Here is a 27,684-nt window from a genome sequence, read left to right as displayed (position 1 = left end):
GAATAAAAGTCTCAATCTTTAATAAGTGAAAAAGCACAAGCTGAATCACAACAAAATGCCCTTGTGAGCTGGGAGCTGCGACAACAGATGCATTTGAAATCAGCCCAGATAGATAGATGTTGGAAGCTGAAGAGAGATCAGTTGCTGCCTGCTGCTACGTAGTCACAACCTGTCTGAATAAGATGGCTGCAGAGACAGAGCAGGGAGAGGACGGGGAGCCAGGAGTCCCCATCTTCTGCTTCCCCGCTGCCACAGATGATTTACGTGGCTTAAAGGTAAAGCAGTTAAGTAGTTCCTCCCATCAGTAAAATATAGCTTACTGCTTCACAAAGGTGATTCATGATTACACCATGCCATAAAGAGGCAAAATGGGCTGTGTTCAAAACAGTGAATTATTTCCCTAATGTTTACAAGCGTAAGGTTTTCTTTCCTGGATAGCTAGCTGCACTGGATACCCAGCTCTCCTTCATGTCAGAGCCCAATAGTGGATATAAACAAAGAAATCATTCTTTCCTATAATCACGTGAAGGTCAGATAGATGAGCTTTGGGGCTGGGACAGAGTGTCTAGGGTACGGGGGCATGCTGTTGGAACATAAAGCCAATTTGTGAGATGTTTGTGGTGGGAGTGGATTATAGCTTTGGAGGACTGAAGCAGTCATTTACCTGTCCTCCTCTGTGCCAGGGAAAAGCATGGCACTTAGTGTCATGTTTTATGAAGGGAAATTCAAAAAGTAACATCAGCCTGGCCACACAGAAACCTCCCCAACTTGTGGAGGCAGCGCTCCAGAAGAGCATTCCCCAGGAGTTAGCCCTGCATTGCTGTGCAGGCAGCGCACTGACTGCTGGTTGTAGGAGCTCCTGTGTTAGAAGTTAAGAGCTGCATCCTCAGAAAAGAGACACAAACATTGTCTCTGTACTGTACTGCATACCACTTCTGTCTCTGGTCAGGCCATCAGGGGAGCGTAAAACCACTGCCTGGCAGGGGTTGTGCCAGCTCTCTGTCATGGCAAAGGGACAAAGCAGCAGGCAGAGCAGCAAAACAGAAGAAAAAGCAGCTACTTTGGTGCTTAAAACCTGATCCAGGAGGGACCTTGGAGGACAGATTTGTATGCCTGCTCTTGTTGAGAGTTCTCACAATTAGACATAGCTTGCTAATCTCCTCAAGTTTGGCTGGGTCAGCAAAATCGAGGTGCTCTTGGTAAAAATAATGTCTTGCACAACTTTCCCAAGTTCGGAGCTGGATGACTTAGCTGTCTGACCCCTACTTATGTGAAGAGCCTTTTCTGAAGCTGGGTGAAACAATCCCAATTCATACAGCCCGTTCTGAGTAATCAGTGCCAGCCAGCGCTCAGCACGTACCAGCTTTAAACCATATTCCTTGTGTTCAGAGCAGCGGGCTGGCCACGGACAGACCCTTTTCATTTCTGCTCCCCCTATTTAGTAAAAATCACTTTTCTTTTGCCTTTTTTTCTGGTTCAGGGAGACACAGCCACAGCCGTGCTAATGCCACCCGCATGGTCACACACACGCGCTCCAAATCTCCCCAGAGAGCACAGCCCCCATCGGCACCAGCGTAGCCACAGCACACAGCATTCATCTACCTCTCTTTCTATACAGCGTGTAGGCAAAGCCCCTATTGAAGTGCACCCTGAGATCTCTCCAAGGAGTGGCACAGTCCCAGCTGTGCCCAAACGTTCTCTGTCAGAGGTGAAATTTCGGGATGGTTTCAGCGTTAAGTAGATGCACACCAACGTCCCGGGGCTGAATGATGCTGAGCTGGGCCCAGGGCTCTGGCTCCAAGTGGAAGTTGAAGTCAGCATTTTATTCGTTCTCCCTTCGTTTGTTCATGACTCTGTTGATCATTCAGCGGGATGTGAACAGACAGATTAATTTTATTTACTGTGTAATTTAAATTCTCGTCTTGCTTGAGAAGGTGGAATTCATCAGGGAGTCGCTGCAGTCCTCAGCCTCTGAAATGGTCTCAGCTGACAGTCGGGGGACAAAGGAGCAAATACATCCCAAAATCTCATTTCATAGATCTTGAAGGTGGAAAAATACAACTCTGTCACACTGGATTACTTTCTCTTTGTCTTCCCACTGCATCAGATCCCATGGACCCACACTGCACAGTCCCCAGGAAGCACCGTCTCCTCCTACCTAAGCAGGTTCACAAGTAGCTGAGGTGGTGAGGTTCAGCTGGCAGCTCTCAGCAAAGACAGGAGCAGGTAGTACCTGCCTGCTTCCAACACACAGTGCTAAGGAAGCAAATCAACCTCGTCTGCCACCAACCAGCATTTGTGCTGATCAGGCTGCCTCAAATGAGGGGGACACCCACTGCGCTGTGGCAGTGAGACACAACAGCATCCTAAGCCACTCTGAACCCAAGCTGTCTGACCATAGCCAGAGTCAGCATCTTGAGACAGCTGGAAGCATGGATTTGGGGATTCAGACTCTCCAAATGGATCTTCAGCATAGCACGAGCTGATGCTCACCAAATTCCTGGGTTGTCTGCCTTGCCCAATACTGCAAAAGGAGCAGTTCTGCAGGAGACCAAAACGTATGCTATTTTTTACCATTTCTGGTTAGGACAGAGTGTAGACAAAACCAATGCCACACATAGCAACATGTACCAAAGAAGCTGCTCAGAATTCCATTTAAAAACAAAATAAAACAAACAAAAATATATATATTAAAAAAAAAAAAAAGGAAAATGTAATTAAAACTGGTTATGGTTTTGTTAAATACTGAATCCAGAAGAGTGATTGTAATGATTTATTCAGCTCTGATGCTTTACATAGACACAATCATGTATGTTCATTCTGCTTCCCATGCTCCATTATTATCTTCCCTTGTCACAAAGGAACCAGACACATCCAGCCAGTTCAACAGGCAACAACTCTGCATTGCACCTCCTGCTATTCATGTATATAGAATTCATATATAGTATTCATGTATATAGATGTATAGGGGTATTGAGAGGATTCTGGACCCCTCCCCACATACACACACACACGTGTGTGTGTGTGTCACTCCACACTTTCCTCTTCCAACACAATGTGCAGGATTAGTTTAGGTGGAAGTGGTGCAGACACAATCCCCAGCACATCAGGCTGAAGGCACAGCTCTCTGTGCTCTATGAGCTCTCCACTGAAACAGAAGTTTGCTGCATTCAAGCATGGAGCCAGGTAGATTACCCAACGCAGCAGCCCTAGTAATGATCAGACATGGTCTTCAGACTCCTAATTGAGCATACTTTTTAATGTTAAAGGCACACACTGGCTGCTTCATACCCTCCCAGACTCTGTTCTGTCATGCACAGGAAGCACCTTTCTGGAAAATGAGTGAAAAGCCAGCAGGAACTCAGATTTGGGTGAAGCTGTCTCACCCCCATCTCTGCCAGCCCTGCTGGGATTGCTTGCCTGTTGGCTCTGCATCACATCTGTACTTACAGTATGCTCGCTCACCCATAACCAACCGCTTCATGGGAAGGGGATGGCAAAACCACATGGGTGTGAATATTTCACTAGGTACAATGATAAAAAGTATAACAGCCAAGTGAAATGAAAGCTGAACAGCTCATTTCAAATACTTGTAAATGCCACGTTAAGAGCATTGTTGGAGCTCTGCTTTTATAATGCCCTTTTACTGCCAACAGTTAGCAATTTCTCTGAAATAGCTGGAGAACAGCCTTGTTTCATTCTGGTTTCCCAATCTCCAAGTCTCTGTCATTCACCTTGTATCTCTGCTGTATTAGCTTTTTACTGATCATCAAACAGCCAACTCAGCAGGCACAAAATAACTGGTGTCTGGGAATCACAGTCTTCCGTTCCTTCATTTGTTCTTGTGTGTCCCATTTTCTCTGTATTTGGCACCAGTGCCTGTTAACAACCCTTCCTCATTCTCCTGGTGCCTGAGAGTTGCCCAGAATTAGGTGGTTTTGTAGGGTCGGCATCGATTTTCCATCAGGCTGTGTTGCCTTCCTGGAAGTTTGTTTGCACGTACTGGAATACCACGGGCAGCACAGGCAGTCCCAGACATGGAGAGCCTCTGCATAGCCAGTGCCAGAAGTTTCCAAGGGCCGAAGACAAACTAAGCCTATCCTCTGTGGTGGGACCATGCCCCTCGTGTCTCAAGCTGTGCCCTTGAGGCTTTTAGGGAGACAAGCAGGAACACAGGTGTCATTTAAGTCCAATGGGGATTGCTTGACTACCATACCAGAGAGCCTGGGATACTCAGAAGGAAAGAGCATCTTTGTTTTTCATGCAGTCCTAACCTTGAGAATTGCCCACAGGCTTGGTTCCCAGCTTTCACACAAGGATTAACACAGTCGGGTCACTGAAGGGTGATGGTGTTGGGATTCATGCTCATTTGGGTCTAATGTCAGCCAGTATGGGGCAGCCTGTAAAGAAAAAAGCTGTTTACTTTTCAAGACTAGGCTGTTGTTCCTTCTCTTACCTTCTCTTTACAGTGCTGCTACATGCATTTGATTGCAACTTCTATGAGAACTTATTTGTGAATTTACAGGTTTTTTGTAAACATGTTGGACCTTGAAAGTAACATCATCAGAACTGCCTAAGCCAATCACATTTCTCAAAGGAGCTTAGATATTTAACATGTGGAGCTCTGGCCTTAAAATAAACATCTGGGAGCTAAAACTAAACAAGATGAAAATCTTGGAAAGAGCTCGCTACCTATAAACGGGGTTCACCAACTTCACCTAGCTAGGCCAGGAGGAAGCACCAAGTAGAAAATGGGCACTGAAAGCCCACCATTCTCATGGACCCGGTTGTTGTTGTGCAAGGCTGTCCAGAATTACTTCAGGGTAGTGGGTGGAAGTAGCAGCAGATCATCCATAATACTTGTAAGACTTGGTTAGCTCGTTTTCTTGCCTCCAAGCCTGAAGTGACTCATACACATCTCCCCCACCTTCCAGGGGCTTGTCCTGTCACTCCAGGGCTGGACAGACCTCCTGTTCTCCCTCCTATCTTCTGCTTTTTGGCCACGAGGGACTCAGGATTTATAGCATCCAAGAGGGAGCTGACCTGTTGATTCATGATTAAGAAGTTTGTCTGGGGACACAGGCATGAATGTCAGAATGACACTGTATTCCTGCAGTGGTATTGCTCTGGGAATATTCACTCCAAGCCACTAAGTTAGTGAAAGAAGGGGTTAAATAGGACATGTCTGTATCATTCAGCCTCACACATTGAATTATCACTCAGTAAGAGCAGAGAAATAGCCATGGGGAGACCTCCTGAAGGAAAAAGACACTTAGCTAAAGCCCATATTCATCAACTGAATGAGTAATCTGAATAGGAAAGCAGCATTAGTGCTTGTAGTGAGTAATCAATAGGAATCAGAGAGCTCCAGTACATTTAAAAGGCTCAGGCAAGCCTCAACTGTCTTGACAGAAAATGAAATCTGTAACCTTGTTTCTGAGTTATGTGCTTTTTGTGAATTATACAGCACCTTGAAGTATTGACAACTTGTTTTAGCACTGCATATTTGTGGCCAGCCACTAGAGCTCCTTGTGTAGATGGGTGGGAGCTGTTTTGTATTTAGGGTTGTAAACCTTTGCCTTCATAAAACCCCACTTTATCCCTCCATGTTTGAATAGCGCCATTCACGTGGCCTGCAAAATACCAGCCTTTTTTTTTTTTTTTTCTGGAGACAAAGATAACCACTGCATTTGCAAGTTCCAGTCATGAGAAATTACTGTGATTTAAGGTTTTGACTTCGATACTCTATCAGTCTCTTTGTTGCCCATGCCAAAGAGAGTTATAGGTCTGGTCCTTCCCCTGCCAACTTCAATGAGCTTTTATTTACCTCTGCTGTCAGCAGGAGCAGCGCTGGGCATGGTTTGTATGAGTATGTACCCTTCTCTGCAGGTTCCTCAGCCAAATGCATTACCACAGTATTTAGGCATCTCTGCTGTTTGTTTGTCTGTCAAAAAAGGGGCCCTTGGACACATCTCCTTGCTCTTACCCCTGTGGTAAGGAGAGAGTTGGCCCGCGTCGCACTTCCACACCCGGGTAGGCACGCAGCTTTCCCACAACAAGCAACAGGTGCTTTACTCTCCAAGGGGAATAAAACCTGCAAGAGAAGAATATATCAGCACATTTCACACACCCCAGGGGAAGGAGAAGCAAAACAAATTCACTATTCAGGTTCCCCAGCCAGCAGTCTGGTAAACCTCTATTATTCAGGCATGACACAAAAGTAGTTTCCAACATTTTCTCACACTCTGGAGAATGTTTTTAACCAGGCCTTTCCTGCCTTGCTGATCTCACACTCTGCTTTTCCCTACCAGACTTGCCTGGCATCACAGGGTGAGTTTGGGGCAGTTAGCTCAGCTTTTGTGGCCAATTGCTAACTCAACCCAACTGGTTTCCCAAAAGAAATAAGGAAGGACTTTGAATCGAAAATTGACTAACAGTTTATATGACGGCCCATCATAGATGGGCTCCTATCCCTCCTATCCTGGAGGCTGGGGTGATTTAATACAGCAAAAGTGCTGCATTCCTGCAGAAGGCTTAGCTTTTGGACCTGAACTCTGGTTATGATCCTGTGGTGGGAAGTTATTAAGAAGAGAAATAGCCTCTCCTAAATGAGAAGCTAATTTTAATCCCCTATTGCAATGAATACGCAAAAAAAGCCCCACATAGCGTCAGAGGTTTAAGGTACATTTCAGCAGCAAATAGACCATGCTTTGAAAATTAAGCAAACAATATCCTGTTTAAAAATGCAGCTGCACAATGTGAAGGTTTTTTATTTTTCTTAAAGAAATAAAGCTCGCAAGATTCCGTATGAGATAAAAGAGAAAGACACACTGGGGACATCACCGGCTGTCAGGAGGAGAAGAAGGGGAGGCAGCAACATTTTCTGCTGTGGGGTGTGCTAGTCCATTGAGTTGCCAGCCAGGGAAGTGATAATAACTCAGGCATGGTGTCAGGCTGGGCCAGACTAACGCTAAATGATGGTGCTGCACTGTCGGAGGCTCTTTCCTGTCCCAGCTGGGCCCCTCGGTGGCAGCCTGAATAGGAGGAAATGTAAAAGGATAAATTCCCTTGCCCGTAGCTGCACAGAGGCAGGAGCTCTGCCTTTCCTCAGCCCCAGAGGGACAGTCCCGGCCTGCATCCAGAAGCTCCATGGCCATCGTGGTGTGGCCTGGTCAGCAGGTTGCTGGTCAGCAGGGCATATGAGATTTAACCCCTAAGGACTTCGGAGGCAACAGGACACATCTCCTCCGGTCCCTGCTGTGTCTGCCTGGGAGATGGAGTGGTCACATCCCGTGCTGTTAATTCCGCCTTGCCTTTTGCTGCTGTCAGGTCTGGGTTTCTGTAGCTGTATGGTGACCTGCCAGGCTGGTGCCCTAATTCTGCTTTTCCCCTTTGTGTCCCATATGCAGAGAAGCAGAGGGAGCTGGCTCGGAAGGGCTCCCTGAAGAACGGCAACATGGGCAGCCCAGTTAATCAGCAGCCCAAGAAGAACAACGTGATGGCACGGACAAGGTAAAGGACTGGAAAACTCATCTGTGCTCTAAGCTGCAATCCCTAATGGCCTTAAGATGGGCAAGGACAATGTTCATTGCCATTCCCCTACTGCCAAATATACAGCAAGAGCAGTGATGGCCCTTCCCAAACTCTGTGCTGTGTTGCATCCTGTCCCCTGGGGGGACGTGGGGACAGCTGGGCCCAGGACCAGTGACAATACAGCCTGCAGGAGGCAGAGGGAGCTCGGCCCGGAGAGTGGCTTTTACCTGGGCAGGCAGTGATGGGACAAGGGGGAATAGTTTTAAATTAAATGGGGAGAATTTAGATGAGATGTTTACCTTAAGGATAGTGAAGCCCTGGCCCAGGCTGCCCAGAGGAGCTGTGGCTGCCCCATCCCTGGAGACGCTCAAGGCCAGGCTGCATGGGGCTTTGGGCAGCCTGGGCTGGTGGGGCGTGTCCCTGGGTGAGCTTTGAGGTCCCTTCTGACCCAAACCATTCTGTGATTCTATGAAAATCAGGGGTTTGATATGTTTTTCTTGAATGCTCTGGGCATCCTCATGTAACGTTGTAATCCTACCAGCAGGAGAGCGAACAGTGCTGCTTCATGTAACAGCAAACCGTCTTAGAGCTTAGTTCTGACTTAGCTGCTTTTATCCCAGTAGTTCCCCTGCTTCTTTTTGAAAATGCCCTCTTCCCCATACTGATTAACTTAATGAAGACTTGTGTATAATTCATCTCTGCGTGCTTCGCTGTACACCTCCTCTGCACTGAACAGCGTGGTCATACTTTGCTGGGGCTGCTTTGGCTCATGTCTGTATGACAGTATCAGACAGTGCTACAAAACTCTGTAAACAAAGAATTTCTTACCTGAATACTTTTTTTCAGAGTATTTCTGTTTTGTTTTTTCCCATACGGGCATCAGTACAATTGTGTATTGTTTACCTACATGCTGGGGCAGGAACCCAATGAGTCAACAGGATTGCACTCTTTGATGCTGTGAGAAAGGTGGCAATTTTTATTGGAGGATCTTATTTAAAATGACAGCAGAATCTGCATTAAAGCTGGGGTTTTGTTGATGAATAAGAAACTTGCAATGGATTACCATATATTAAGTAGAACAGGAGCTGTAGGTGAGAGTCTCTCTGTGCAATGCATCCAACAGATGAGGTTCCTTGTTTCAAATTAGTTCCCAGAACCCACAACAGCAGTCATAAATCATGCTAGGACTTTGTCAAGTTTTATTTGTAAGCACCTGCAATGTTGGTGAAATATGCTACCCTGCTCACTGCTCCAAATCTGATTGTTGAGACCACATAAAGGTGCCAGACCTTTACTGGCAGTAAGAAATTCTGCAAATGCTCTCAACTGGGTTTTCCGTGCCCACTGCTCCTCTTTGTTTCCCAAATGCAAGCTGGGAAGACTTGGATTCTTTTGGCCTTAGCCTGCACAATAGCCTCCCAAGAGGAATGGCAGCAGATTTGCTGCTTTAGAGATGTAGAAACACTGAAATTAGTGGGGGAAGATAGTAAGGGAAGAGGACGAGATAAGTGCAGATGCCTACCTGTAAAATTAGTGACTTTTGACTGGAGGGGCTGCTGCTTCAGAGCTGCCAGTGGAAGGAAGAGTGTTTTGGTTTGGGAAGGGCAGAGCACTGAGGACCATGGACAAAAGCTTTAGAGCAGCCAGCTCAGTTTTATTCCACACATCTGAGAAGTGTTCAAAGATGTGGAGACCCCTGCACAGCCAAGCTAAGCCTGCTGGCAATAGGCTTGCATATCTTAGTAACTTTTCACACAGCTTTTAGAAGCTTCCTTTGGGATCTGAAAAACACAGGTTTGCAGCAACTGCTTTAGTAGCAGATGTAGCCAAGCTCCGTTGCTCCCATACAGCTGGGAGATGCCTGGCACAGGCTCCTGCTGGCCCATGATTCCTCATCCCCCAGCTCCCTTGGCTTTCTGGGAACCAAGCAGCACTCTGGGCACAGCCCTCACGATACCTCTGGCCTGGCATAGACAGAGCAACCCCAGGAAGGCAGAAATGCCACAACCTTGTTCACAAGGCTGCAGTACAATGAGAAACTCCAGTGGGATACACAGTAAAACATCCAGGTTCTAGTTGCTCTTTACATCTGAACTGTTGGCTTCTTCCAGGCTCCGTAGGAGAAGAAGCTGAAGCCATTTTCCCTTTTTTTGCTCTTGTCCTCATCAAATACGTTTTCCTTCATTCAGGCAAAGTGTATTGCTTCTCCCTATCCCTGCCCCACTTTCTCCTCCTTCCCCAAGGCCATTGTTCTTCAGTATTACTTGTATGAGTTTCTGAAATACGACCTCTGGTACCAGGTTGCCTTCATCATTCAATCTTCTCCTGAGGCAGGGGAACAACCAGCCTTAGAGGTGAAAAAATCTGGATCCGTAACATGCTCAGCCTCCCTAAGAGCAAATAAAATGTGAACAAGGTTGGTGTGATGCTGGCAGTCCCCACTGCAAGCACAGGCAGAGCCCACAACACCATCTGCACTACTTCTACGCAGCCAGGTATTGTAGTCCACTCTAAGAATAAACTAAACTCGGATGTTGTTGTAAAATATTCCACATTAAGCAACCAAAACCACCCAGACAAAATGCTCATACCTGCAGATGAAAGCAGGTATAACTCAAACCCAGCTTTGTTCCAAGGACACTGGGAAGTAAGAAAAAAAAGGCAATCAGGATGCAAGAAAAAGGCTTAAATCAGGGACAAAAACATTATCACAGTTTTAGCCTGTGGCAGAAAAGTTGGAAGTTTCATTACTAAGAAAAAAGGCATTTCTCAACAAAAAGATGTAGTGATTTGTTTTAATCAAGTAAATAGCACCACAAAGGGCTGTTCTCCTTGATCCCCTGATGGTGCTTTGTTCATTCACAATGTAGTAACAATTGTCAGTGACTGCGTGTGGAGCTGTGACGTGAAAAATGGAGAGCAGGCATGGGAGTGAGTGCCTCTGGTATCCGTGCAGGCAAGCTGCTGCTGCCAGATCACAGCTTCTGTTTTAGTTCCAGACACCTTTGCTTCTTGACTTCCTTCCTACATGCTTTGTAGGGAGCAGAAGGAACCTCTGGAGGATATGGGAAGGGGTTTTGCATTTTCTGCAGTTCCCTGATGCAGCAGGCTGGAAATTCTGCATCATCAATTAATTTCTGTAGCCTTGCATTTCAATGAATGCAGTAAGAAAATGCAACTAGTCGTGAGCCTATACATCTGCTTTGTTACAACATTTCATGTATTTTGCTCTCCCTGAGCCTTGCCCATCTTTAATGCCTTTACATTACTAAAATCATAATGGCTTTCTGAAATTTTCTGAGCAGAAGCAGGAGAGCTTTGCAGCTGGTTGAAGGGCAGTTAGAGCATGGATGAGATGGATTATCATTTTTAGACTTTCCCAGACTCTTAGTGAAGCCCTGCTGCATCACTGTATTGTTAAAGACCAGTCAGTCATTTGGGAGAGAATCTGATTTAACCCACTGAATAAGGAGATTTCTGTGATTATCTTGCAGTTCCCACCTGCTGAGCATAATACCTTGCTCCATTTGCTGAGTCTGGTTGATCTTATTTTAAATATGAACTCAAGTCTTAGTGCAATTTTGTGGATGAAATAACTGTTGTGAGCTGGATACCACTGAATGATATATTTTCCTTATGCTAGAGGCTCTGAAGTCTATATTCCATTCCACAGATTCCCTCAGGCAATTAAAGGTGCAAAGTCATCATCAGCCATTGTAACAGTTCTGATGAACTGAAAGTCTTTATAGAATAATGGGATTTTAAAAGTGCTAATCAGACGGGGCTCTTACACTGCACCCATTTCTCATATTACTAAAATTAGGGGTGAGACTTCACAACTGCTGTGTTATGGGGGCTGGGTAGAGACTCAGGCAGAAAGACCAAATCCCTGATTTCCAATCCTAGAATACCTTCCCCTAGCTAGAACACCTTCTCCTGCTTACTTATTGCAAGTGCCATGTACTAATTGCTAGGAAAAAAAAAATCAACACAGAAGTCTGACAAGGCAATCACTGTGAATTGAACAGTTTCATCAGAATGAAGCCCAGAGTGTCCCAATCATTTTGCCTTCCAGGGAGGAGTGTGTTCCCAAGGCATGTCCAGTGTCTGTCCCTGTAAATCTGCTCTGAGCTACCCAGAGACACAGCCTGCCTCCTCTGAATTGCACCTATTTAAATGTCTTCACCAGTAAGAGAGGACTTGCAAAGAAATGAAACGGGGAAAGCCTAATTTATGACTTTGATATGACTGCGTATGGTACTGAGCTTTACTTTGTGGTTAACGGAGAACATTTAATTATTTCAGGCTCGTCGTTCCCAATAAGGGCTATTCGTCATTAGATCAGAGTCCAGACGAAAAGCCACTGGTAGCCCTGGATACGGACAGGTATGCAAAGTGATAATAAGATGATATTTGTTATGGTGCGAGCAAGTTTTCATGACAGAGCACAGCACTGGAGCTAACTCCTGCTGAAACCATTCTTGCAGACCACTTGCAGCCTTCCTTGCTGTGCCCTTTGGCATACACCATAATTGATCTGTGTGTATAAACAAGCAGGAAGAGACGAGAGTAAAGAGCACTTTCATGGAAATGTCTGAGGTTCACAGATGAAAGTTGCTCTCCAGGCTCCCTTGATGCAAATTGTCTGTGCCTAAAGGACAACTTCACAGCAGAAGAAAGATAGGACTAAGCAGGGAAATCAGGTCTCTTTAACTGTTTTCTTCTTTGCTGTCTTGTCCTTCCCTGCAGTGATGATGACTTTGACATGTCCAGATATTCCTCCTCGGGATACTCATCAGCTGAGGTGAGTTACACTCTCTCTTGCCATCCTTGCCATGAATGCTGATAGTAGAGCATCCAGAAATGGTTTAGAGTGGCCTTTTGCAGCCAAAAACAGCTACACAAGGAATTTACCAGTGGTATAAACTGTCTCAGTCTGGAAGGGGCCATGGCAGAAGCTGTGTCATGTTTCCTTCTTCCCCAGTGATCTAGTTGGCTCTGTCCCCACACCGCCACACCACAGGCAGAAATTTTCCCGTCAGCTTCACTAAAGCTTTTCCCAGTTCTGCTCAGTCCTGCAGTGCTGGCCCATGTGGTGCAAAAGCATCAACTTGTCTGTCGTGGCAGCTCAGCAACCATCCACTTGCCAAGGACACAAATAAAGGAGCTGAGGGTGTGCTGTCATTTCCAGTTCTTGTGGGGGTCAGGGTCACCTGGAGGGTGTTTACTTGGAGCAAGCAGAAATTCCAAAGAGGACTTACAGATCTGAACTCTTGCCCTCTCAGAGAGAAATGGCAGGAAGTTCACGTTTGTTAATCCTTGCATTGTTTCTGAATTTATTCCCAAGCTCTCCGGTGAATTAGCTGCCCAGCCTCTGGGTGCTGCTTCTGTAGGATCTGATTTACAAGCAGGGTGCTGAGCAGACATTCTGCACGCAAGCTGCTGGAAACTGTCCCCCCTTGCATCCCTTCCTGGGGCAAAATCTCTCTGAAGTGTGGAGAAACAGCCCAGAGCAGGGACCAGGTCAAATGATCTGGGCAAACTGTGGGCCCTGATTCAAAGGGTTTTTCACCCAGAGCTGGCTGGATAGCACTTGAATCTGAGATTACAAAGAGCCATGTGGCTTTACCACCACCTGTCAACTGCTGTAGTGCTCCAGACTGAGCAGAGGGACTACACAGCTCCCAGTTGTTTTATTATCATTATTTCCCATTTTAAATATAGGAAATATTACATATCTTTCCCATATTGTATGTGGGAGATATATTCCAGAATAAGTGACCTCCTTCCTCTTCAGACCTGTCAGAAGCAAGAATCCTCAAGTATTTGACTGTTTGTCTCTTTGTCTGTAGCAGATCAACCAAGACTTGAACATCCAGCTGCTAAAGGATGGGTACCGGTTAGATGAGATCCCAGATGACGAGGACCTCGACCTAATCCCCCCTAAATCGGTCAACCCTACCTGCATGTGTTGCCAAGCCACCTCCTCCACCGCCTGTCACATCCAGTAGTGAGGCCGGCAGGCTGTGATCAGTGCTTTCCACTATAACTGTAAAACTTAACAGCCATTGCTTCCTCCTATGGTAGGACGTGCACCTCTTTGTGTTCATGGAGCCAGGAGAAACCAAAAAATTCATTTTATGATTGGTTGATAAGTTATTTTAAACTATGGTTAAACAAAAGAGTTAAACTCAAAGTGCCAGGCAGTGCCTGGTAGAACTGACTGGTCCGGGGAGCGGATGCAGAAGGGTCCAGAGATAATTCTGGGTTTGTGTGGGCACCAGAGATGTTTTGTAAGGTGTCAGTTCCAGAATGGGAAGGATCGTATGGGGCTGCAGTTAATCCTACCCTCTAAAAACAACCCATTTGCAAGATCAGGGGTGAGTCTGAGGTGTCAGGGGGGTTTGCCTGGAGTCAGTACTTAATTAGTTCACTAAGCCTCATTTGCCTGCGTAACCAAAATTACACTGTGACCAGGGCACAGGAATGGCAACAGAGCAGGGCATCCTTTCTTATGGCAAGTAAAGCCAGGAATAACATGACACAATTCATTCACTTTCAAAAAGGGCGAGTAGGGGGCATTTCTCTGTGAGTCAGTACCAGCTGGAGCTGTTGTGTCACACACCCATTGCAATCTACCCTTAGCACCACATTAAATTATCACCAAACACATCAGATTTGATTTGCAATCCATCCATACTCTCATTAGATTCAGTCCTTGCCTGAGAATACCATAATCATGAATTCAATTCAGTTGAATACACTGACTTCAGCTTCTACTCAATTCCTGCGAGAGCCATCTGCTTCCAAAAATCTTAAACTTTGCTCAGCTAAGAAAAAATGAGTCCTGCTAAGACAGGACTCGAGCTGTACAGTCTGAAGGTCAGTGCTGAAAAAGACAGTTGAAGAAAGCATATTTTTTAGAGCTCAGCTGTTGGTACTCTTGACAGTGCATCTCTTGGTGCCTATGGGAGAGATTTGTTAACGTGCTGGTGTCAGACTTTAGGGGAGTTTTCAGCAACAGAGAGATTATGAGTAGATTCAGCTGAAAAAAGCCATGAGGGGGAACTACTGCTTATTGCATCTCTGTCCCCTTGTGCACCAAACTTTGTCTGTTAGAGCTGTCCCACCTCAGGAACAATTATGTTTATTTGATACTGGAATAGTCAGGAAACCTGGCATTATGTTAGATTTCTGGACTGAATTGCCAGTTCACCAACAGATTGTTTTAAATGCAAAATCATTTCTGGAATTTGGAATATGTCCTTTCCCTGTTCAGTTTTACACTGCTAGCTTCAGAAGACATGGGACTCAGGTGATGGGTGGGCTGGCATCTTTCTCTGAGGTGAGATCTTTTGACACAGCCACATCAGTGTCTTTTCGTGCTCAGACAGAAAGAAAGGCTGCCTGCCTTACATCAGTGCTCTCTTTAGAGCCTGGTGGGAAGAAAAAGTGAAGGCAATTCTGTTTCCCATCAGAATTCCCCTGAGCCACGAGAAAGAGCCAGATCTCCACCCTGAAGTACAGATCCCCCGTATGAGATTAGCACATCATGAGCTGACTCTTTAAGAAGTTCTCTGGGTGATGAGGAGGACACTTACTTAACATCATGCGTTTTTACTCTGTGCAGTGCAAGGCATGATGTCATCCGCAGCATGAGCAAAAGAGCAGGCATACAGGGCTCCTGGGCTTCATTATTCAGCAGCTAGCTGCAGGCAACCCTGAAAGCTGTGTTTGCCCCCTCCCCAAAGCAGGGACTGTTGCCCTGTCTGCCAGGGAACAGAAAGAGGATGGAGCAGACTTGTTTACTGAGCATCTCTGCCTCCTTGTGCAGAAGTGCTGGTTAACTTGCCAACTCCTCTAGGGAGAGAGTGTTCCTCTATTGAATTCCTCTCACTTTCTCATCACATGGCAGTGCTGAGGGGGAATATTTCAAAAATGTTTTTAAAGAAGCACAAAGCTTCAGCTCCCCAATTCCTTGCTTCTTCTTTTGTGTGCCAGCCTTCCCCTCCAGTGCTAGCTCGGGTGTGAGATTAGCAAGTTGTCTGCAGTGGGGAGAAGAGCTCTACCAGCACTGTGTGGGAAGAAAAGGTAAAAGGGAGGAAAAGCTTGAGGAATCTTTCTTTCAGATGGGGAACGTAGTCAAAACCTAACAGAAACCCCATGGTCAAACTAAATCCTACAGGACATGGCCAAGTCTCTTTAAAGGTTCACACTTCTAAAGCAGGACTTTGCAGTTCAGCATTGGTACCATGCAACATCCCCATTGCACTTATCCTCCTGGGTCAGTGTCTGTGCCTTCCAGGCAGGCTGCACGCGCTCAGCCTTTCCCGCAGGAGCTCGGGGCATTTTGGTGAGCCTGCTCAAGCAGCAAGGTTCCTGTTCCTGTTGGTTAACCTTGGCAGACTGCACGTCCCACAGATCTCCATCAAACCACCTTTGTCTTGGGACAAAGATGGAAGGAGACCTGCTGAGATTGTGTCTCCCAGGGCTGTAGCTTCCCCTCTGAAGGACAGACTTTCCCTATAACCACTGCTAAGTCCCTTCATTGCCCGTGTTGCTGTTTTTTGCCTGCTGTGTGCTCCGAGGCATTCCCCAACCCCCCAACCCTGCAACCGCCCTCCACCCTTTGCATTGTGTGATGTGCACCTGCTTCCACCATAACCCCTTAAGGTCCCTGGGAGGGAACTACTCATTTGCACATGTGAGGGAGGGAAATGAATTTAAATGTGAACTAGGCCAGTGCTTCCTCCAAATACAGACAGAAGCACAAGCCAAGTGTTTTTTCCCTGCTCACAGAAGGAGCTGGTTGCACAAATAGCTGGTTTGGCACAACAGTACAAGACCATAAAATGGCAATTTTTTGGCTTCTCCTCTCTATGCTTTGTGTTCATATATTTTATTAGGGGAATAAAGTAGAAAGGGTGGGGAAAAGTAGTTACCTGTGTAGGGTCATTATCAGGAAGGCTGAATGGATTAAGGCAATGCACGTGTGGCTATCATAGAAAACTGACCACTAACCCTTCTGAACTGCAGCCCCTTAATCAGGTTATGACCATGGGGCATGTTTGTTGGCTCATTACAGATTATGATGGACAGCCCAGCAGTGTGTGTTAACAGCAGATTGGCTTGGCTCTCCCTGTCTGGTCTTGTGTTCAGACCTTTGGTTTGGCCAGAAGGTTTTCCTTGTGCCCTCACTGGAGGTTGTGGGGGCTTCCCAGGAAGGAGGTGGTTGTTGGTACATGGTTGTTCTGGCGCTGCTCTCGTTATACCAGCAGCATATCTGCTGCCGTGGCGTGGAGAAGGCAAAAGCAAACAGCACTGGCCCTGACTCTTTGTTGCAGCATTAGAAAGCCCTAAAATGTGCAGAGCTGCTGGGTACTCTTCAAACTGCAGGTTGCTTGCAAGAAAGCAAATCGTTCCTTCTTCCAGTCTTTGCACCAAACCATACGGTCTTCTCAGGCTTCATTTTCAGTCCAAAATGTACAGAATACCAGGGGGAGGAGCGCCGTGGGGTATGAAAAGCTGCATTAAAGTCCATCTAAATTACCACGCAAATAGGATAGCTTCCTTATAGTAATGTTGGCACCTCTAACAAAGGAATTTGCATTTGGTGCCTCCTAAAGCCAGATTGGCTTTTTTAGCTAGGGTTTTAAGTAATTTTAGTCACCAAATTATCTGAGTTTGGGCAAATCATTTCCTTTTATGAGATGTTAGTTTAGCCCTTTCATGTAAGCTGGCTTTGGACTGCAAGGTCTCAGCACTCAATTCTTGTCTCTCCAATCAGTCTGCAAACCCCCCCATTTCCAGATGTCTGTGTGAGGGCAAGTATCCCCACAGTGTCGAGGAAGGGCCCTAGATAGCATGGTCTAGTCTGCTTTTCCCATAGTTGTATAAATAACCGTTGGCTGAAGGAAGGCTGATGTCCAGGTGACCATCCCAGAGGCTCATTTGATGTCCCATCAGGCATATCTTGAAGCTGACCTTTGAAAGAGCCACTGGATCATATCTGATGTTGCTGCACATCTACCCCCAATGCATATATTTGGCTGTCAGGTCTATTCTGCTCTTCTGGCCATCCTGCTTGCAGATACCTGGCGATTGCAAGAGCAGGCAGCCAAGCCTGCTGCACAGACTTCATAAGGGGCTTGAGGATGCTGTGCTCACCCACAGACAGGACAGACTCAACTGCTTCTGGTTTGGCTCTCCGTCTCCTTTCCCAAAAGGAGACAGCTGCTCTGCTCAGCTGTGTGCTGGCTGACACATTGATCTGAGATCCCGAGCAGAAACCTTCCCTCTCCATACAGAGTCTGTCCTCAGGCTGGCCTGCAAGCTGTACAACGGCGTGCAGGAAGCTTGAAAAGTGCAGCACCCTGTGTGTGACTCAACAGAAACATGAAGATGCTTTTGAAGGAAGAAAGACCCAGCTGGGCACCAGATGGAACAAGAGAAGAAAAACAAGCAATAACTGGAAAGGTTGCCAAGTGCTGCCTTGGCCTAGGGCAGATCCCAGTTGTCCAAGCTAATCTATCTCAGTGCAGTGCTGATACCAAGCAAAGCTTGTTTTCAGATGCATACACCAGAAACACCATGTCCCTGAGCTAGCACTGCAGCCAAATACTACTGCAGAGAGTCTGCTGGACCATCAGCGCACAGAAATGAGATCTGGGGTCCCTCGCTGCTTTTGGCATGTGTTTGCTCCAACCCCAGCGAGGTCACATCCCCTCTTGACATCCATTCCCTTCTGCAGTGCAGGGGAGAAACCTGCCTTCCTCAGCCACCACCATCCCTCATGAATGTTGCCAAGTGTGTGGCAGGCACCGTTAATAGGACAGCTCTGCAAGCAAGGATCAAAATGCAAGCTATAAAAGTTTTACACATATTTTCAAAGTTCTGCAGTGAACAGCAACACAACTCTCCCTCTGTTTACCAGCGTCTGACGTTGCTTGCATGTGCCAGAAGGCTGCAGGGTAAGCTTAGTATAGAGATTAAATGGCTTTGGGGGCAGATGTTTGGCAAGGGGAGGTTTCCCAGTTATTTGGCTGCAGGCTCGTGCACAGCTGGCTACTTGATATGCACCCTGACACAGGGAGTATGTAAGAATTGGTGGTCCAACAGCACCATCCCCTGCTAGCAGACTTAAGGAATTTAGGAGTGCAAGTGGGTTTCCAACTCAGACAGTGAATTTTAGTTGGGTGGAAGAGATCACTGAAGGGCTTATCTGGGATATTCCCAGGGAAGTTTCATGCTTTTATATTCAGCATGTATGTAATGATCTGAGGCACTTGTGTCTGCGCTCTTCCTTTATTTTTCCATTCTTCCTTGAAGTACTCGCACGGTATGGCCACTCTTACCTAGGACAGAACAGGCTTTGTCACCTGGCTGCTCAGCAAGCACAGGCTGCATGTGCCACCCTGAACATACCCTGGCTTTGGCCCCTGGCACCCTTCAGAGCTGACTCTTCACAACTCACTTCTCTTTCTAGTTCTCATGTCTCAAAAACACCTGCAGAGATGGGCAGAGTGCCACAGGGGAAGCTGGACCAGGCTGAGCCAGAGGGGCAGGCACGGGAAGGTCTTCATTTTAAGGTGCTTTTCACCTCAAGGAGGACAAGGCATCCTTGTCACTTCTTGTTGAGGCCTTGTGCGAGGGGCTGCTCCAGACCCTGAACTGCACCTCACCAGATGAACCTGCCTGTTACAAACCCTGAAGCAGGAGGGCCAGAGGCTTAGAGGAAGAGACTGGGACCTGGGATTACAGACAGAGGGTTAATGACAGACTAACCATGTGTTAGCCTGTCGTTAAAAAAACTGCTTCCCAAAAATTCACTTCCCAAAGATTACAGCTACATCCCCTCCTTCAGCCCCCTTGACACCAGTGGCAGTCCCAGGATCACAGAAGCCTGGCTGAGCGCTCCTCCAACGGCTTGCTTGGAAGGCAAGGGCCAGGGGCTAATGGAGGTGACATGGATCAGAGCATTGTGGCCCACACAGGCATTCAGGAAGCCACGGCACGGAGCAGGACATTGCTGACTTCCCCTGGCGCCTGTGGTGAACAGGTCTTCCCATTGCTCCCCAGGCCCAGTTGCCATCAGAAACTGGTGGTGGGGCTGAGGCTTTCTCCTCTGTAAAAAGCCGCTTCAGCAAACGATGGGTTTGCTCCGGGAAGGAGCTCGCCTGGCTGATCGTGCCGGGTCTGTGAGGCAGCCATTTCCATAGTAACCAGTGGCGACAGAGGCGGGGGGATTACATCAGGGAGAGAAGGTACAAAAGAAGCCTCATTGAAATGTGGCTGTCTCAGGCGTGGCACTGGAAACCAGCACAGTAGGCACCAGGAAAAGAAAAGGCCACGGAAAGGCCATGCTGAGCTAAGTCCCGTTACACGCCGCGATGTTTGCCCTCCCGGAGCAGCATTTCTCCCCAAGCTGCCCATTCAGCTGCCCCAGGTCAGGTCTCCAGAAAGCACTGCTCCGCACAGACTGCCTTCTCTTTTCTGCACCAGCCCCAAAAAAGCTGGCACTCCATTTGTTACTCATCTTCCTCAAGGCTGCATGATCTGGGAAAGGCAAAATTTATCGGGAGATGTAATACAGACCCACAGGGAGCTGGAAAATTTGGACAAGCTCTCCTCTTCACAGCAGCCCTTCTGGTTTTTGTTACTTCTGCCTCCTTCCCCAGCTCAGATTTCTTTGCATGGGGATAGCAGGTGCGTTCAGCTTGTCAGTGACAAACCCAAGGCAAACATCAGACCAGCAGGAGACCCAAGAGGCGTGATGGTGGGTGAGCCAGCAAGCCAGATGGGATTTCTCTTCGCCCACCTGAGTGGCCAGGGGAAGGCCGTGGGGCTGAGGGTCACCCAGGCGAGTTTAAAACCTTGGTGTGAGCCACCAAGCCCAGCTGGGTGCTGTCACCCTTCCAGCATCAGCACCATGGGCACACTGGGACCCAAGACCCCAGTCCAAGACCCGCCTGAGCCCAAGACCCTCGGGCAGGCAGAGGTGGAAGTCTGTCAGTGGTCCCCTTCTCAGCTGTGAAACATGCTGGTAGGGCTGTAGTTCTGCAGGGAGAACAACTCTTGCAGAGGATGAAGTCTTTGCAGGGGAGAAATTTCAGGAAGGTATTCCCCCCCATCCCTCCTTCTTGCACATTTTTAACCATTTTAACCCCTTCCACAGGGGTCATTGAAGCTTAATAAAGAAGGAAACGAAGCACCATTAAATAGCTTTCTAAAGGGTTCTGGAAGCAGGCACTGCTTGCATGCTGAGCTGGTCTGTGTCTACCGTGTGACTTCCAGACCTCATGGCACATCCTGTAGCTGAGTCCCCTGGTGTGCTGTGTGGGGACTAGGGTGGGAGAACCAACACTGACCATGACATCAAACATCACATCCCAAACTACAGAAGGGTCGGATAAGGGAAGAGGGGAAAGCAGCAGCAGTGATAGAAGTATAACTAGTTGTCGCAGGTAAACTTGGGTATCCGTGTCCAGTGGTTAGTTCTAGAATTGCAAGCCTTGTTATATTGCACACGTCCTCCTTTCACTCCTCTTTTCTCAAAGCAGCCATCATCTTTTTTTTTTTCTTCCCCCCTTGAACTTGTGATGAGCAACAGAGGCAGTTGCACCAGAATGACTCTCAGCCCAGTTCTGCATCCCCCCCTCCCACCCAAACCCAAAGCAGTCCGGACAGCTGTTGGCCATCACAATTCTTAATTTTTAGTATCTCCACTTGGATTTCTTTCCTCTTGTACCATGGCTTCCTCCACAAGCGCCCCAGCAGGGCAGCACAGGAGGCTCTGACCATGTCCCAGGAAGCTTCTTTGCCCCTGGCAGCACCTTGCAGACTTGCACCTTACTGGGAACGTACTGGGACGATGCTGGTGAGATCTGGCACTGCCGATCTTGCGTACGTGGCAGCTGATGGGAATCCACCGGGAGAAGTTGCCAGGAAGTGGCTACTGTCCCTTTTCTTTTCAATTTTGATGGAGAGGGGGATTTTTTTGGCATTAAGATTTTTGTCCACCTTCCAGTGGCCAAGTTCTGGGCTGCATTAATAATTGGGGTTGGTTGGCTGTCCAGGCAGGTATGGAGCTTCACACCAGCTTTTGATAGCAAATGTCACAGCTGCATCCACAGCCTGGCTACAGGCTGGGTTTCTCCTGTGCTGGCAACGAGCAGGCTGCGCTTCCAGCAGGCTCCAGATAACCTGGCAGGTGGGGGGACAGCCCTCTTAGAGTCCGGATCAAGTCCGAACTTCCATTTCATGTCCTCAGCTTGAAAGAAACTAAACCCAAGCAAATGCTACCAAGGTCTCCTTCCACCGCACGGTGCCTGGCGCCCAGGGGAGGGGGTGTCGGGGGGCATTTGTGGGTCACTGCAGATGGGATCCTTCTGGGATATAGTTAATGGAGATGCCTTTCAGGAGAGACCTCCCGACCTTTGCGTTAATCTCAGAACAGGGGATGAATTTCTGGCTGTCCTTGCATATAGTGAAACATAGCTGAAACAGCCAAATGCAAAGTAGAGTTAAATGTAAGGTTTGACCTGAATAACCTTTTAATTAGGAAGATAAATTTGTTGTAGCTTGACCTTAGTCCATGTTAGGAACCTGCTAATCATTTGACATGCAGAGTGTATTAATGCTGCACTTAACTTGGCCATTGGTTTTATTATCTGGTTTTGGGAGTTTTTTACTCCTGAAGCATCAATCTGCATCTTGTATGGATTCTTTTTCTTTCTTCCTGTTCAGAACATGTAGCACACTGTTGTACTTCTGTTCCCGTCCGCGTAGAGTATTGCCTTAAACAGATCAGTTGTGTTGTGGTTTGTTTTGGGTTTTCTTCTTTTTCTACCATCAGTTTTATGCATTAATTTATTTAAAAGTATGTTTTTTTGGAAAAAAAACATGAAGCGTATAATATTTTTTTTTAACATTTCCATTGCAGTATTTATCATTGTTACTGTTTGTGTGTAGTGTAACAATTAATGATATTAAAAAGCATACATATGAAAACCAGCCTGCCAGCCTTTGTCACCGGGGCGAGCCGGACAGCGGGGTGGGAGGACACGAAATGCACCATCTCTGCAGCCCCAGCCCTCGCCAAGGCTGAAACCACGGGGGGAAAGTGGACGGGGAGCAGGAGGTTTTGTACTGATGTGCCCTTGTTTGGCCTCCAGCTCAAGGAAAACAGCTCTCCTGGGAGCGGGGTGACCCCTGGGAGCCCTCTCCGAGGATGAGGGGATTTAGGAAGCCAGCCCTGGCCTTCCCCATGAGGAAGCATCTGAGAAGACTGCTCCTCTCCCCGTGACGCCCTGGCTGATGGGCTGTGTCTGCAGAGGCAGTCCCACTGCCTTCCAGCCCCCGGTTCCCTCCCGCCCCCATCGCTTTGCCTGTGCTTTCCTTCCACCCGTCAGCCGATGATTTAGGGCTGCCAGTGAGTAATGGAGAGGAGCTGGGCACTGAGCCCAGGACCCCTGAGGGAGGTGCAGCAGTGCCACCAATGCCTCAATACCGTCAACTGCTGCTTTCCTGCCAGTTCCTAATGCAAACCCATGGGCAAGAGGCTCACAACTTGAATTTATCCCATTAAAAAGCAAGCCACTGCCCCTTTTTGCCCCACCAGGTCCAACCCACATGGACAAGCAGATTTTACCCAGCTCCCAGGAGGGATGAAAATCAGTGGCATCTTGGGAAGCCTCAGGACAGAGGTTCCCCAGGGCAGGGGGGTCCTGCTTGGCATCCTTTGAGCAACAAGCACACATGGTTCATGTAAATCCCTCCCCTGGTGTAACCTGGCTGGTGGTGCTGGGTGAGGATCACTCCCTCCACCAGCCCTGCAGAGCATACCGCAGCACTTGGGATAGCAAACGAGCCACTCACAGTCACCCAAATCCAGCTTTTTAATGAAAAAGGGGAGAGAGCTCACCTGAGCAGGCAGTAATTCCCCTGGATACCCCAAAATGACCAACCAGTGCCACAGCCCAAGTGTGGAGCCCCCTGCCATGCTGCACGGTGGTGGCTGCAGCAGTGTGGTGCTGCTCCGGGATTTCCAATGAAATACGGGAGAGAGAGGCTGGAAAAGCAACAATTACTGCGATGCCTGGGAGTCCCGAACCTTTCACAGTATCTTGACCAGGACCTGCTGAAATTGTTCCCTACCCTTGTTAATTTAATTGCCTGCGAGAGGGGAAGAAACCTGGGGCCAGGGGGATGCCCATGTCAGGAGGGATGGAGGGAAGATGGGAGGGGAGCAGGGATGGGTCGCTGTGCCCTAATCCAGCACATGCTGTCCCAGGGAGCGCAGCCATGGCACAGAAATCCCCAATGGCCCAAATCCCCCCTGCTGCCACACTGTGATGTCACTGACGGCATCAGCACCACCAGAAGCTGGTGGCACCGGGGCCCCATTCCATTTCCACATAGGGCCACGTGGGCTGGGAGACCCCAGCCCCACACAGTGTTGCTGAGCCCCCCCCCCAAAACCCACCAGGACTCAGCACCCCTGTGGCCACAGCACCATGTTCCTCTTCGCCCAAAAATACAAGACCCCCGTCAGCACCTACACCGACTCCTACCGCCCGCCGTGCACCTTGAAGAAGTCGATCCACGAGAAGGCCCCGCTGCAGCTATGGAAAGAAAACAAGTTTGTGACCCAGGTAAACACCTCGGGGTTTCTCCCCCAGCACGGGGGAGGTGGATGGGGGCACCTCGCTTTCTGTAACAGAGGGGGGTTTGTGTTCCCTCGTCAGCAAAGTGTCTGACACCTCCCGGCCCGTGCTCGCTGGCTTTTTGTCCCCTGGGCTTGGTGTGTTCAGCTGGGAGCCCTGTGTGCCAGCAGGACCCCGTGAAGTCCTGAGCACGGCAAAACCTCTCCCAGCCCCGCTCCAGGACAGATCCCCGAGCCGTGGCCTTGCCACAGCAGGGTCCGTGTGCGCCATGGCCTTGCAGCTCTCACCACGCAGCCCGACAAGCAGGCAGGCTCTGCTGTGAAGGATACCACATCTCTTTCAGCCTCACTAGCATGTGCATTGTAATTAGAGAGCCAGCAGAGGGCACAGAGATGGATGTCACTGCTGTGCGGGGACAGAACAGGCTCAGAAATGCTGGGAGACCCCAGCCCTCTTGGTCTCTGCCAGCTGTAGGGGACCAGGTTTGTCTCATAACTCCTTTCCCTACTGCTGCTGGCCCCATACGTGGTGTCCCTGGTGCACCCACCCCAATCTCTGCCTTACTGAGAGCCCCGATGCCCAGGAAGGCAGGTGCTGCCGTGTCACCTGGGCATCTCTCCCCGCTCTTTGCTGCCTCTAGGGATTAACGGTGCCCCAGGACCGAAATCCAGCGAGCCAAGGTCAGCCCGACAAGCTGATTAAGGCAGTGATGCAGGAGTACTTGTACAGGAACGCCATCGACCCCACCGCCTACTGGCCTGAGAAGTACTGGCTGACCAGGCCTGAAGGTACCACAAGGTCCCATCCCGTGTCACACAGGGCATGTCCCCAGGAGCCACAGGTGGGGAGCTGAGGATGCTGGTGTGGCTCAGTCCATCCCTCCTTATGCATCCTGTGTTCCCCTGGACAAAGGGACACCCACTTGGCATCTGCACTTGTGGCTTTGCTGCGGCCACACATCCCCATCCCCATCCCCATGCTGAGGTCCCTGGGCTCACTCCACTGGCAGTCTCCCAAAACCTGTGGTGGTTGGTGATGCCTGGACACATTCCCCCTGGGCATCCCGTGGCCCAAAGCTGCATGCAAAGCAGCAGCTCCTCTGAAACACCCCCAAGCCCATGTCTGTGGGACATGGGAGGCTGTTGGGACACTCCAGCCATATCCCCATGGATATCCCCAAAGGTGGCTGCGCGCCCCATGGGCCACCCCTGCCTGTCACCTTCACATTGCAGAGAAGTACAACCCGGTTTTTGTCAACGAGGACAAATACATCACCTGGAGAGCAGGCCCCTACAACAGCGCAGCCTGGAACAAGTACAGCACCTACCTCCCCCTCCCACCCAAGGTAGGGCCTGGCTCCTCTTTCCCCCAAAAACTGGAGCCCTGAGGGTGCCACCAGCACCTCGGGCTCTGCACCAAAAGGGTGGCAATGCTGCAAGGGCTGTGATCACTCCCTGCAGGAGAAGAGGATGGAGACCTACCTGCGCAGCATACCCGTGCCATACCCTCCAAAACCCGCCTGCCTCAACCAATACGGTAACTGCCCTCACGCACAGCTCCAGCTCTTGCCGTGCCCGTGCCATCCAGGTGCTGAGCTGCCTGGTGATCTCCTCCTCGCCCCTTATCCTCGCCGTCCTTCTGCTTGCAGAGCGGGAGGTGGTTGCTGACATGCTGCGCAGGCTGTCGCGGCTCTCGCCGCCGTCCCTGCAGCCCGTGTACACCACGTCGAGGAGGAGACCCTTCCAGGGCTACTACAGCCCCTGCTCCGGGCGCCACTACTGCCTGCGAGGGATGGACTACTACGTCGATGGGGACGCTGCCATCAGGAGCCATCTCAACACGCTAGCAGAGAGGACTGTAAGGTTGGGTTGAAATGGGATGGGTAGGGTGGGACGAGTTGGGTTGGGATGGGATGGGGTGGGATGGACATGCCTTCCCTCGTCTGCAGGGCCACTCAACACCCTGCCTTCGACGTCTCTTGCAGGAGCATCCCGTGCTGCAATTACAGCCCCACGGCGACTCTCTGTGCACCTTCACATCGCCCCCAGCCATCGTACCCATATATGAGCCCTAGGTATGGATGGGTTGGGTGAGGGACTGCTCCAGGCACGGGCAGGCTGCCCCAGGGTAAAGCTTGCTAACATCAGCCACTAGTTCTCTTTTCATTAGGCTTTGATGCAGAATTGCTCAGAGGATTTTTCTGGGGGCTATGGTGCAGCCTGCCTGCATGTGGCTAAGCATTTCCCAGACTTTGGGGCCACAGCAGTGTTGCCTATGCTGCTCTTGTGTTTTCTGTCATTGTCACTTGCTCTCCTTGGAACACAGTCCTGGTCCCACTGCCCAATATGCAGTAATCAGCCCAGTCCTTCACCCACTGCAGGTCCAGCAGCACCTTTTAATCCCCGCATGTTCCCTTTTGGTATCTCTCCACTGCAGAGGCAGCTCTTACCCTGGAACAGCCCTTGGGAAGTAGCAAGGGGAGAGGGGAGGCTGTTTATCCAGCTTAGTCATCCCTGTGCTATTACATCAACGCCCCACAGTCCAAAATTAGGAGTCAGGCTTGTAGAAGACGTGTGATTGGCATTAAATTCCTGAGAGCAGAAACTGAAAGCAAATGGGAAGAACAAAAAAAGCAAATGGGAAGAACAAACGGGGCAATGAGCTCCCCACAGATGTCCCCGTGCCCAAGCCCTGGCGAGATGTTTCTCAAGGTCTTCTCTGCTGAGAAAGAGGCAGATTTTCCTGTACTTGCATGGCTCTGGAAATGAAGGCTTGAGGGAGGTGACAGTGCAAGGAGCAGGAGGTGGCAGCATGAGACCTGCTGGGAGCAACTCACTCAGGTGGCAGCACCAGGGAGCTTTCTGCCCAGCCTTGGCTTTGGCCTCAGCACCCAAAGACACCTCCACAGGGGACTGGGGTGGCTGCACGCACACCATTCGCCCCTAAGTGATGCCAGCAGCCAGCACTGGGGCTTCTGCTCTTCTTCCTCACTGGAGTTTCATCCTCCCTGTGCCGTGTGTCTCCCCCAGGTGGGACACGAGCCACTTCAAGAGGATGGGAGGAGTCCAGCGAGGCAGCTACACCATCCACCCCGAGTTTTGCTCAGAGGCTTACTCTGCCCAGGAGTGCTGAAGACCAAAGGTGGGCTTTCAATAAAACCACTTTGGGCAAACTGCTCCTGTCAGCTCCTTTCCTTGGCACGGTCGCTGGAGAAGGGGGGACCTGGGATAAAATCCAGCGGCCGCTGCCTTGGGGTGCACTGGAACAAATCTGGGGGGCCGGTGCCCAAACCAAAGCATGCAGGAGAAGCTCTGGGAGCGCAGTGACTGCACCAGAAGGAGAAGCAGCCCACCAGGACCCCCGGCACGGGGCTAAGCGAGGAGTGGGGATCTGCAAGGGGTATGACAGTAATGACTGCATGCTGCTAATGAAGGCGTGCGGTCAATTAGCAAAGACCTGGTTGCTCCTGCACCCCCGGCACCCCCTG

General features: G+C 49.2%; 2 protein-coding genes across 5 annotated transcripts in view; both read left to right on the top strand.

Annotated features, from left to right (window-relative positions):
- FAM219A (family with sequence similarity 219 member A) overlaps positions 1–22,535 on the top strand; it is a 99,114-nt gene extending 76,579 nt beyond the window's left edge. For 2 of the 4 annotated variants that reach the window (XM_084305251.1, XM_084305249.1), the window contains exons 3-6: positions 7,410–7,512; positions 11,839–11,919; positions 12,283–12,337; positions 13,389–22,535. In XM_084305251.1, the coding sequence (XP_084161377.1) occupies positions 7,410–7,512; positions 11,839–11,919; positions 12,283–12,337; positions 13,389–13,544 (395 nt within the window). In that variant the 3' untranslated portion in view covers positions 13,545–22,535. Of the gene's footprint in view, positions 1–7,409; positions 7,513–11,838; positions 11,920–12,282; positions 12,338–13,385 lie in introns of all 4 variants that reach the window. The other 2 variants (XM_084305250.1, XM_084305248.1) reach the window with 1 other exon arrangement.
- A 1,512-nt stretch (positions 22,536–24,047) lies between these two features.
- SPMIP6 (sperm microtubule inner protein 6) lies at positions 24,048–27,329 on the top strand (the record flags this gene model as incomplete). The annotated part of the gene is made up of 7 exons (XM_084305111.1): positions 24,048–24,185; positions 24,838–24,985; positions 25,430–25,542; positions 25,658–25,733; positions 25,846–26,059; positions 26,182–26,271; positions 27,227–27,329. 7 exons carry the CDS (start codon positions 24,048–24,050, stop codon positions 27,327–27,329), a joined length of 882 nt encoding a protein of 293 aa, XP_084161237.1.
- Positions 27,330–27,684: the final 355 nt, after the last annotated feature.

This window comes from Netta rufina (assembly GCF_964035555.1).
Source record: "Netta rufina genome assembly, chromosome: Z".
NCBI lineage: Eukaryota > Metazoa > Chordata > Aves > Anseriformes > Anatidae > Netta > Netta rufina.
The sequence above is the reverse complement of the archived record's forward strand: the minus strand, read 5'-3'. Positions and strand labels throughout refer to the sequence as shown.